The sequence below is a fragment of the Rhinoraja longicauda genome, chromosome 22 (assembly GCF_053455715.1).
Source record: "Rhinoraja longicauda isolate Sanriku21f chromosome 22, sRhiLon1.1, whole genome shotgun sequence".
Classification (NCBI taxonomy): Eukaryota; Metazoa; Chordata; class Chondrichthyes; order Rajiformes; family Arhynchobatidae; genus Rhinoraja; species Rhinoraja longicauda.
In genome coordinates this window covers 38,238,851-38,251,501 of record NC_135974.1, presented here as the reverse complement: position 1 = coordinate 38,251,501, position 12,651 = coordinate 38,238,851, and the positions used below count along the sequence as shown (strand labels likewise).

At 41.7% G+C, this 12,651-nt stretch overlaps 1 protein-coding gene across 10 annotated transcripts in view; it reads right to left on the bottom strand.

The window, feature by feature from the left end:
- Positions 1-12,651, bottom strand: part of dlgap4b (discs, large (Drosophila) homolog-associated protein 4b) — a 306,821-nt gene that overhangs the window by 28,290 nt on the left and 265,880 nt on the right. For 8 of the 10 annotated variants that reach the window (XM_078419195.1, XM_078419193.1, XM_078419194.1 and 5 more), the window contains one exon: positions 1,250-1,303. The exons of 1 other annotated variant lie outside the window; for it this stretch is intronic. In XM_078419195.1, coding sequence (XP_078275321.1) covers positions 1,250-1,303 — 54 coding nt within the window. Of the gene's footprint in view, positions 1-592; positions 696-1,249; positions 1,304-12,651 lie in introns of those variants that run through there. One more of the 10 variants, XM_078419202.1, reaches the window with a different exon arrangement.

The window sequence follows — 12,651 nt, the reverse complement described above, 5'->3', positions numbered from 1 at the left end:
AGCGCAGAACAGTCTCAGCTTGAAAACAAATTTTGAAAGTAAAAATGCAGCACCAACCGTAAAATTCAGCTTACACAAATAAAGCTGTACAGAACATGTGCAACATGGAATTGCATTTTATTGAAGATATACCCAATGATCCCAATGTGAAAATCAGCAGTTTTGGAAGACATTCCACAAATTTCAGATCCGCACATTACAGATACAGAAAATAAACACACCGATTTTTTTAATTGCCTTTAAAATATTTATGAAAATGGGTTGATAGGCGTAGAAGGTTGTGTGTACATACATTTCAAAAGCAACTAACTCGTACTTGCACATAGACAGACTTTCCCCAGCCAGACACTTCAGAATTTATCTCAAAGGAAATGCCATCTTATTAGCATTTTGGGTGGGAAACAAAATATGATCTTTATGTTTCTGCTTAAAATGCTTTTTAAATTTTGCTCAATCTCAGGGCACTTGTTTTTTTAAATTAAACTGAAATGAAACTGGTGCTTGCTGAATAATGCTATATAAGTGTCCAAAAATATACCAAATACGACCAGGTAATTTCTAAATATTATCAAATAATTTACGATTGACTCACTGCATGAAGCATTGCCCATAACTGAAGTTGCATTTGTTAATTAAATTGAACCATTTTTTCCGGCATAAAGCAGAATCATTTCATCGTCAGACCACAGCAGTGCGACTCACAATACAAACGGCATGCACAAGCACAGAAGAGTCTAGGAAACTAAATTTGCATTATGTGCCTGTATCACGATGCAAATTCGTATCCAAGCGACATCATTGGCCAATCCTACAGGTCTTTCAGCAGTGCAATGAAAAGCCATTGACACTGGCAGCATTGTAATAGGAACGCCGATCGCTGTGCCGCAACTGCGATCTTATGACCGTTACACACTTTAAATATTTTTGGCACAGTTTGCACTGAAATAAAGCCTCCAGTGTAAACTGGGCACCACTTAAGAAAAATAGAAGATCAGCAAGAATAGAATGAAATATACGGAACGATGAGAGCACACAAGTCACAAAATCAAAGAGACAGTTAATTAGGATGAAAAAGTGGATAAAAAGGACAAGGGGACTTGAGACTTTTGTTCAAAAAGCAACATATTCTTCACATTCAAAAGCCCAATTATTATACGATGCACCCGCTGCATTCCTGCAGCCAAGAATAAATTGATTGAGAAGCTCTTCTATGTTTTACACTGTACATCAGACACACAGTATATCTTACCAGTAGACTCAGAATAGTTCCTCTTCAGCACAAAGTTTGTAGCCACGTTTTTATCTGTGTGTAAAATGAAAATTTTTTAGGCAGCTATTTCCAGGAATAGGAATAATTTGGAAACGCACGCCAGTATTCCTTGGGTTGGATCACAAAATCGTCACTGAATCAAATTCTCTGCAGCTAAAAATGGAGTGTCCTTTCCTAACAGTCTCAAATGCAGCACTCTGTCTGTTTTTATGATAATAGTTATAATAATTGGCCAGAATAAGAAATGCACCTTCTTCTAAAACAATTCAACTCCCCAATCCCTGAAGTATTTGTGCCAATTCTCTATAGCAAATAACTTCCACAGCACACTCAAACCTTGATGTACACCAGGGAGTAAGGAAAGACAAGACTTCCGAAGCTCAATCTATATTAAGCAGTACTCATACTAAAGTTGAGGTAAATGCTTTCTCTGTGATAAGAACAACCATATTCTACTATAAAATTATTCTTTCAAACCTGAGCACCAAAGCTTTGGTTGAGCAACAGGCGTGTCACAAGCATACAATTCACTATTAAAAGATTCACACTGCTCATCTTTTCTCACTTTGCCACATTACTTTGTGCATACTGCAATACTTTAATTGAAGAGCGCAGACTTGCATGCATAAGAGACCGTTTGCATTGTACATTAGCAGTTACAATAGGACTCTACAGAAGCGAACCCTCAATGTCCCTGACTTTTTCACTTAAATGCTTCCACTTTTTAGAAATCTAAATTAATCTTAACCGGGAATTCTGATGTACTTGGCATTGTGAGCTTCTGCAGTCGTTCGTACCTATTTCACTTTTCTCAACTTGCCAAAAATATAACAGGGTTGATCCAAAGGCAGTCATAGAGTCATGTCAGATTGGAACATTTACATACACATAAAACGTTAAAACATTTAGGAGCAACAAAAGAAACACAACTTAATACTGATCCTGTTGTTGAGCCAGCAAAAATGAACATTCCAGTTCCATTTTCACATCATGCTTTTTCAGTTGATCATAACTGATGCATGGCAGTAGTGACATAATTGGACAATATTCTCAATTTAGGACCGAAAAATCAAATCATATTCCTGCTCCAGATTGCCGTCAAATAGCCTTGATACAGTGTATGTTAAGGCATCAAACTAAAACAAAAGGCTCATCAGCTGAGGTCATGCCTTTCCTATATCACATAATTAAATGTCACCGTATGATAACTTTCTGAATTTCTGGACAGCATCAAGAACTTTCAGAATTTCTGGACAGCATCGAGAAGTCCAAGAGGTTATACAAGTAAGCAATCAACATCTGCAGCTGTGCAGATGAAGGGTGCTGAAAATTGCAGCACAAAAATTTTAAATATACTAAATGGACAGAGATTAAGTTTATCAATATAAAATTTGATTTGTTTATCAACCAGGCATGTGAGTGAGGTAAAAAAAAGAGGAAAAGAGCTGAGCGTTTGCGCGAGGCGTACAAGGGGGGTAAATAAACTAGATTTTTGTTGAAAATTTACTGACAAAATGACCAGTTTCAAGCCTCTTTTAGTGCATTTCAAAGTAAAAACAGACATTAGAAAATAATGTGAATATGTCACTGTACACTAATAACATTTTGAAGTAAATTTGCACATTAATTGATAATCAGCCCAAAAAGGTGGTAATCGGTTTTTCTGCCGTGTTTTATATTTTAACCTTGTCTTAATTAATTTAGTTATATAATCTTGCACTTAAATTTAATATTTACTCATTACAGTTCCATCACTGATTTTCGGGCACTCTTGGTTCCAGAGCTTTGCTGGTTTATCCAGCAGGCCTAGGAAGTTGGCTATGGGAATAGATTTGCTGGCTCCAGCTGGGCTGGAGTTCCATAGCCCCGGCCGCAGGTTGCAAATTCAACCCACCGATCGGCCATGGAAGACCCGATGAGGTCGAGATTGGCTGCCTTGTTCAGCCTAGGTGCCACATTTTCGGGGAGACTTCCAGGGCGCGGGGGATTTCTCGTCGGACCCCTAGCGACCTCTTGCGGAACCCTCGCGTTTATTACAAATCTATACATCGTTTATTTATTTTTTATTTATTTTTTTGATCTGACTTCTCTGTTTATTTGACAAAGTGAAAAACGTGGAAATCATGCAAAAAGCGTGGACAATTAATTTTAAAAACGCGGAAATCTGCGGAAAATTCACATGCCTGACCAACGGATCTTGATATTTAAAAAACATTACATTCATGTAACATCCGCCCATCTTATGCAGGAGTAATTGAGACTATCAGTGTTATTAAGAAGTAAATAGGAAGGCAACTTCTGGTAGCCATGATACGAGGCCATTCAGCCCACTGAATTTTATGCCAGAGCATTTACATTAATTATTTGCACAATAATTAGGGTTACGCCCTAACCTCACAAGAATGAGCTCTCAGTCCCTTTCTATAATCTCTTTACACTCACGACTGTGCGGCCAAATATGGTTCTAACTCCATCTACCAGTTTGCAGGTGGCATCACTATGGTGGGTCAGATCACAAACATTGACAAAACGGAGTAGAGGCAGGAGATAGAGAACTTGTCTCATGTGTCAAGACAACAACCTCTTCCTCAATGTCAACAAGATGAAGGAGCTAGTTAACAATTTCAGGAAGCATGGTGGAGCACATGACTCGATGGTGCCAAAGTAGAAATGGTTGAGTGCTTCAAGCTCCTTGGGGTAAATATTACCAATGATATATGACTAGTAGGTTGCCACAAGGCCCGGTGCTGGGACCCATTATTTACAATATATATTAACGATTTAGATGAGGGAATTAAATGTGACATCTACAAGTTTGCGGATGACACAAAGCTGGGTGGCAGAGTGGGCTGCGATGAGGGTGCTATGAGGCTGCAGGGCAACTTGGATAGGTTGGGTGAGTGGGCAGATGCATGGCAGATGCACAATGATGTGGATAAATGTGAAGTTATCCACATTGGTGGCAAGATCAGGAAGGCAGATTATTATCTGAACGGTGTCAGATTAGGAAAAGGGGAGGTGCAACGAGACCTGGGTGTGCTTGTACATCAGTCATTGAAAGTAAGCATGCAGGTACAGCAGGCAGTGAAGAAAGCAAATGGCATACTGACCTTCATTGCGAGAGGATTTGAGTTTAAAAGCAAGGAGGTCCTACTGCAGTTGTACAGGGCCCTGGTGAGACCGCATCTGGAGTATTGTGTGCAATTTTGGTCTCCTAATTTGAGGAAGGACATTACAGCTATTGAGGGAGTGCAGCGTAGGTTCACCAGGTTAATTCCCAGGATAGCGGGACTGACATATGATCAAAGAATGGGTTGACTGGGCTTGTATTCACTGGAATTCAGAAGGATCTTAAAGAAACATATAAAATTCTTAAGGGATTGGACAGGCTAGATGTTCCCGATGATGGGGAAGATTGTTCCTGATGATGGGGAAGTCCAGAACAAGGGGTCACAGTTTAAGGATAAGGGGGAAGTCTTTTAGGACCGAGATGAGAATTTTTTTTTCACACAGAGTGGTGAATCTGTGGAATTCTCTGCCACAGAAGGTAGTTGAGGCCAGTTCATTGGCTATATTTAAGAGGGAGTTAGTTGTGGCCCTTGTGGCTAAAGGGATCAGGGGGTATGGAGAGAAGGCAGGTACAGGATACTGTGTTGGATGATCAGCCATGATCATATTGAATGGCGATGCAGGATCAAAGAGCCGAATGGCCTACTCCTGCACCTATTTTCTATGTTTCTATGCAGGAAAAATGTTCCCGATGTTAGGGGAGTCCAGAACCAGGGGTCACAGTTTAAGAATAAGGGGTAGGCCATTTAGGACTGAGATGAGGAATTTTGCTCAGAGAGTTGTGAATATGTGGAATTCTCTGCCACAAAAGGCAGTGGAGGCCAATTCACTGGATGTTTTCAAGAGAGTTAGATTTAGCTCTTCGGGCTAAAGGAATCAAGGAATATGGGGAAAAAAGCAGGAATGGGGTACTGATTTTAGATGATCAGCCATGATCATATTGAATTGCGGTGCCGGCTCAAAGGGCCGAACGGCCTACTCCTGCACCTATGTTTCCACGTTTCCATATCAAGGACGAATCATATTGAAGCGATAACCAAGGCATATCATTGCATTTTCTTCCTCTGGAGACTAAGGAAATTCCGCATGTCCCCAATGACGTTTGCAACGTTCTACAGATGCAACATAGAAAGCATACTGTTCGGTTGCATCATAGCTATGTTTGGGAATACCTTTGTCCAAGACTACAAGAAATTAAGAGTTGTAGCCTATCACACAAACCAAACTCCCCACCACTGACTCCGTCAATACCTCACGCTGCCCTGGAAATTATCCAACATAAACAAAGCCCTTTCCCACCTTGGTTACGCCTTCTTCTCCTTGCTCCTGTCAGGTTCCAGAAATTTGAAAGCACGTACCAGACTCAGGAACATCTTCTTCCCCGCTATTAGCCTTCTGAATGGTCCTTCCATAAGCCAGGGTACAGTCAGATTCGCCTCTCCCTCATTGTGGACATTTGACTTTGTCTTTGGTACTGTAATGCTACAATGCAGAGAACTATATTTTGCAGTCTCTATCTTCGTTTCGCTCAATCTATTGTGCTCAAGTTTGGCTTGATTGTATTTATGTTCCATATCTGATTTGATTACATGCAAAACAAAGCTCTACGTCCTACCTCAATACGAGGAGATAAGCCTAAACATAATCCCATTTCACTTATTTACCTGTAATCCATCTCTTCCAAATGACCAACCATCCTCTAATTTTCCTGCCAACCATCTGCATCAGTGACAACATAAAATATCCAAATAAGTAGAAATCCAAGCATGAGATCCAACCACACATTCATTAGGAAAACATGCAAACTCCACGCAGACAGCACAAGGTCAGGATCAAACCAAAGATAATGCGCCATAATGTTCTACATACAAGACAGCAGACATGGGAAGCATCTGACCAGTTTCCTCGCTCCTTGTAAAGCTTTGCTTACAGTGCTTTGCCAATACATAGCAAAAGAGAAAATGAGTTTAACCAAAAGATACTCACAAAATGGGCCACTAAAAGTTAATCTATTGAAGCGAAAGTTAATTTTTTTGCGGCATTTTACACAAGAGTACCAAGCAACTGCTCCCACACTGAAAATTTACTTGTATATAGACCATAGATGCAGGAGTAGGCCATTCGGCCCTTCGAGCCAGCACCGCCATTCACCAAGATCATGGCTGATCATCCACAATCAGTACCCCGTTCCTGCCTTCTCCTCATATCCCTTGACTCCGCTATCATTAAGAGCTCTATCCAACTTTCCCTTGAAAGCATCCAGGAAATTGGCCTCCACTGCCTTCTGAGGCAGAGAGTTCCACAGCTTCAAACATGACGTATCATTTCTTCAAGATTTTAATTATTATTGAAGGTATAAATTCACAATCCCCTCCAACTGCTCAATCCTAATATTACTTTGTAACTTTTTTCCTGCTTTTTGTACATAATTTTGCATTAAATTAACATTCTAATTAACACTAACTTCCTGCTGAGAACTTTGTACTTATTATTAATTCTTCTTTGTGATTTTGTTTTTCAGTTTTTAGTTCAGAGATACAGTGTAGAAATAGGCTCATATGCCCACCAAGTTCATGCCAACCAACAATTACCCTTATACTAGTTCTATCCACCACACTAGGGACAATTTACAGAAGCCAATGGACCTAGAAACCTGCACATCTTTGAAATGTGGGTGGACACCAGGGCACCCAGAGAAACGCCCTGTGGTAGCAAGGAGAACACACAAACATCATACAGACAGCACTCATTGTCAGGATTGAACCCGGGTCTCCGGCACCATAAGGCACTGTGTGCCACTATGCAATACCTTTGTTATATTTGTTAGATACACCGTTTGTCTAGTTTACACAGATACTGGATTTCTGAAGAGGATGTAGTAAGTGCTTTGGCCTTTTGAAACAATTTACTGAAAGCCTGTGGGCAAATGTTACGGCTAATAAATATTTGGCACCATTTGTTTGTTGCTTACCACAAAATCCAGGCTATTATAAAAGTGTTGTGAGCAGTCGTCTTTGTTTATCCCCAATCCAAACAAAGTTTGATTCTTCTGAATCCTTTGAAATGCATTTTAAAATGCGCTTTCCAAACATCAGATTGTTATAACAATTAATGTTTCACTGACGTATGATTCCATCACATATTGTCTGGGTCTTTCGTGAAGGGATAATCAATATCATTACAATCAGTCAACAAATAAGGACAATTATATCATGATTTTCACCTCTCAAAATTCCACGGCACTGAAGCAAAAGAACTGATTTAGTGTAACCCCTGAAAAGTTGCTCACAACAGTGTTAGAATTACTTTGCAGGATATGTCCAGATGTTGATTACAATCGGCTAACTCTCAGATAAGCTTGACTGTTAATATTACGTTAGCAGAAACAATGGAATGGCAAATCTGACAAACGAAACAGCTGGTGATCACAAATTTAGTTTAGTTTAGAGATACAGCATGGAAAAAGGCCCTTCAGCCGCCCAAGACCACATCAACCATAAATCACCCGTTCTCACGAGTTCTATCTTATCCCATTTTCTCATCCACTTCCTGCACACCAGGGACAATTACAGAGAATTAACCTGCAAACTCGCTCGTCTTTGAGATGCGGAGGAAACCCATGCAGTCATAGGGAGAACATGCAAACTCCATGCAGACAACACCGGTGGTCAGGATCGAACTTGGGTCTCTGGTGTGCCACCCGTACACTAGTGCAGTAGCTGTGCCACCTATACACTAGGATGGTCACAGCTAATTATTTACTCCCTTGTATTTGACCTGGACTTAAACTGATCATCAATTAAACCATCGACACATATTATATCAGGGTCTGCAGATTTGATGATCCTGTGGGTAACATGATGATTCATTAAAGATCAAGTGACAGATGGATACAGAATGGGCAGCAGTATAGAAAAGAATACGGTTGGCCAACAGAATAATAAACAATTGGCAATGCAAAAACGGAAACCTAAGCAAAATAATGCCGGGGCCCCTTTGTCTGGCATGGCGACTCTGTTTATAGAAGAGGGGGATGAGGAACAAAATCGGGAATGGTGTAGGCCACCTCCCCCACATGCCGTTGGCCACCAGCCCCTAGGAGCAGGAACTCCCCCACTAAGATCCCGTCGGGTGGGGGCTACGGCACCCCCACAGGAAAGGGCACCCCCAAAAGAAGATGATACCGATGTCGACTGGGAAACTGAAAAGGAGGACGAGGAAGAAAGGGAGAGGGCTGAGGCAGAAGAGGAAGGAGGATCGGTGAGAAAGTTAAATAACAGAGGTATTTGCAGTTACCCGAGAGTGCATTCGAGGCAAGGACTCCCACTATGCTTTTGGAGTCGCCCACGATTTCGGCGCCCTCTGGCAACATTGAGGATTTCTTAACTCTTCTGGAACATCAGTCAAGAATGCAACTTATGTGACAAACTTACTGCAAGCCCTAGCCCTCCCGGCCCAGCTGGCCATTATTGAGTGCAATGCCCATACGAGCAGCCGCGACTACGTTTCCCAGGGAAATACCCTTGCTGACATCACTGCCCGCACAGCAGCTTGCGTATCCTGCACCCTGGTCCCCATAGAACCAAAGATTCTAGTAGGCAGAACGGCCTTGCCAGAAATCGATGATGTAAAGTTAATGCAGGGGGATGCCTCTGCAACCCAGCGCGATCTTTGGAAACGAGAGGGCTGCGTCATTGACTCCCTGACGGGCCTCTGGCTCATCCTCCCGGACAAGTTTGTGTACCTGATGTTTTTCTGCCCGTTCTTTTACACTATATACATTCCCTTAAGCATGCTGGTAAGGAGAGAATGACCAGGATGGCAAAAGAAACATGGTGGCATCCCAAAATTCGCCAGGAGGCGTTAAAACAAGTCTCGGAATGTGAAATTTGCAGGCAAAACAATCCCGGAAAGACAGTAAAATGTCCAAAGGGAGCGACACCGATGCCAGCCCGACCCTTGTGCACACAAGTGCATACAAGTAGATTTCATAGAGATTACACGGGCACGCTGTTATCAGTATTGTTCAGTAATCATAGATTTGTTTAGTCGGTGGATTGAAGCCTTGCCAACTACAAATGCGCCAGCTGAGATTACGGTAGCACTTATTTTAAAAGAGATTATATCTCGGTTGGGCTGCATTAGTTCCAATAACAGCCCCCACTTTATCACAAAGATTAATGAAGAATTGTGTCAGCATTTTAACATTAAACAGCGTTTTAACAATCAACAGCAATTCCACTGTGTTCACCACCTACAGGCCGCCGGAGCGGTCGAGAGGGCAAATGGAGCCCTAAAGACTAAATTGGCTAAACTAACGGAGGAAACAGGGCAGAGTTGGGTTAAGGTCCTTCCCTTGGCCCTCTTTGAAATGAGGGTGACCGCACACGGAGCTACTAAACTAACACCAGCCGAAATAATGTACGGTTGCCCGCTACGTACCCCCTGGGGTGGGACTAAGAGCTTGGAAGTTAGTTTTGACCTACATGCCCTCAGCGATTAATTAGTTACCTATGCACATGCCTTATCAGTCCTGCATTCCCAGGTACGAGAGGCACAGAAGTCACTACCAGTAGAACACGGGGTCGAGTCCATACTACCAGGAGACTACGTACTGGTAAGGAACTGGGATCGGAAGAAAATAGGACCACGAGGGACAGTGAGTATGTAGCCATACTCAGGGTTGCTCTCCCACTCCTGCATGTGTGAATAAAAAGGTATTGTTTCATTCCTAAGGTGACTAATGTAGTTTGTTGTCTGATAGCGCGGATAGAACTTTAACAGCATCTGGTATTTGAGCATAAAGGATCAATAAATCCAGCACATTTGGAAGCCAAGTTTACACACTTCAGTACTGCAAGAAACATACAAGAATATCACACAATTACCTTTTGTTTCAACAAAGATTTCAAGATTGTTCCAAGGCAATTAAATAAAAGAGAGAGGTTTTGGATAGCTCAATGGAAGACCGGGAGGGGCTCTGAATAGGACCTGAGATCTTCTATATCAACTTCCAAGTTGCCCAATAAGATTGAATTTCAGTCAAAAGTTGCCACCTCTAACAACATACAAGTCTTTCAGCAGTGAACAGAATTATCAGTCCCAATTATGAACTTAAATTTTGGAGTGATGTTTTAACTCCTACTCCCGTGAGTCTGCAAAGGATGTGATGTAATGCCCGATTAAACAAAATTCAGTGGTTTAATAGTATACAAATAATAGAGCTTGTTTACCATCTCAAATAATATTATCAGTTCTGAAGTTATTGACAATCTTCCTTTAAGTGACTCTTCTCAGATGTAATCGTGAAATGGACAAATGTACAAAAATATTTCTGATGCTTACATGCGCTTGTGTAAGTTGGCTTCTCAGTTGCCAAAGGTATCTGAAATACAACCATTTAATGCAAGAAGACATTCCTACCTAAAGCAGGCATTTATGGATTGTTATACACCAGCAAAAGAATATTGTGTCAGACCTCCCAACATTTGATTTTACAAATTCAGAATTTTGATGTCCAAAATTCAGAATTTTACATCAAAATTCATAATATGGCACGTAATGCAACTTTTCAGCAAAAAAGTATGCATGCCAAATGCGCGTAAGCGTTGCGCTACATTCATGTGTGAAAAATTACTATTATTTCCAACAGTCTGTAGTTCTTGGACTACATGTACAATGTCAGGCCTATCATGAGTACATTCTGTTATTTATAGAAAGGTTATTGAACAGAAATACTTTTTACAACACAAAGAAAAAATTGTTTTGTTTTGTTTTCTCTATTTTGCTTTTTCCTTACACAAGATGTACGACTAGGTTGAAGAAAGAGTTTCATTTAAAACTGCACATACCTAATTTCATTGAAGACATACTTGCTCCAGTGGTCTACAACAGCAAATCACAACAGTCCATGTCCCCCTCACCCCCCCACTCCCGCCTATCCCCTACTCCCCCCTCCCCCCACTCCCGCCCTCCCCTCCCCACCTTTCCCCCCACCTCCACTCCCACCCTCACCCAGGGGAGGCGGGGCCAGCGGCGAGGGGGGGGGGGCAGCGGCGAGGGGAGGCGGGGCCAGCGGCTAGGGGAGGCGGGGCCATCGGCGCAGGGAGGCCGGGCCAGGGCCAGCGGCAAGGGGAGGCAGGGCCCGCGGCGAGGGAAAGCGGGGCCAGCGGCGAGGGGAGGCGGGGCCAGCGGTGAGGGGAGGCGGGGCCAGCGGTGAGGGGAGGCGGGGCCAGTGGCGAGGGGAGGCCGGGCCAGGGGAGGTGGGGCCAGTGGCGAGGTATGTGTTTTGCGGAAAAATGTGAGGTGAAATCGGAATCGCGGAAAAGAAACGTTCCGCCAAATTCGGAAGGGTTGGGAGGTCTGTTGTGTTTAAAGGGAGAACACTAAAACAAAATATTCCCTCTGTAAAATATATTAGAAAGTAAATTTCCACATACTGTACTTATATCAAAGTCAAGAGTCAGATACAGTTTCCAAACTTTCTATTGTTGAAGTTACTTCTTTTATAATCAGCCAAGACTTAAAGCAACATAATTTAAAATAAACACTGTTGTATGCTTGAGACACACTTTCATAATTTTTCATTTCCTTTATTCAAATTCTAAAATTAAACCAGAAAATACAATCACTTCAGGAACTGGATGATTTTAAGGAAAAGTAGTTAAATATATTTACAGAACTCTATTTACAAAAGCTACAAATTAAGATTGACGGAAACATACATCATGTCCAATCAGAAGAATGATCCTTGGAGAGCTTAGTGTTCAAATACAAACTAACCAGTGTCTTTGCACACCTATTTCAAGTCCATGCCCTCTTCTGGAGGAGAACAAACGGATATGTTAGCTCAAATTGAATTGTCAGTCCACAAATATGACAACCAAAAAACTATCACCACGCACACATCCCCTTACCAAATCGTAGCTAAATGATTATCAAAGCTTGTTTATATTGCAATAATCTCTACACAGCTGAGAGCAGAATTGTTTGTTCTTTGTGAATATAACCATCAGCTACATCACTCGCCATTTAAGATAACAAATGAGTGAATAATTAAGTAAAATGCTGACGCCAATTTAGAAGTCACACTGGTAAGGTTGTCTTTTCTAAGACTGCTCATTTCCTTCAATGTGTAATAGTGCTTTCATTTCTACCTCCATATCCTCATCACGGATACTTTGTATATTATCTTAGATTCAGATCATCATGCACCTACTTGTCTTATTTCTGCAATTTAAGCCCAGTCTTTCACCCATGTACATGCCCAGAGCTGTGAAATGTTCAGCATACGTTAACCTAACCCAGCATAC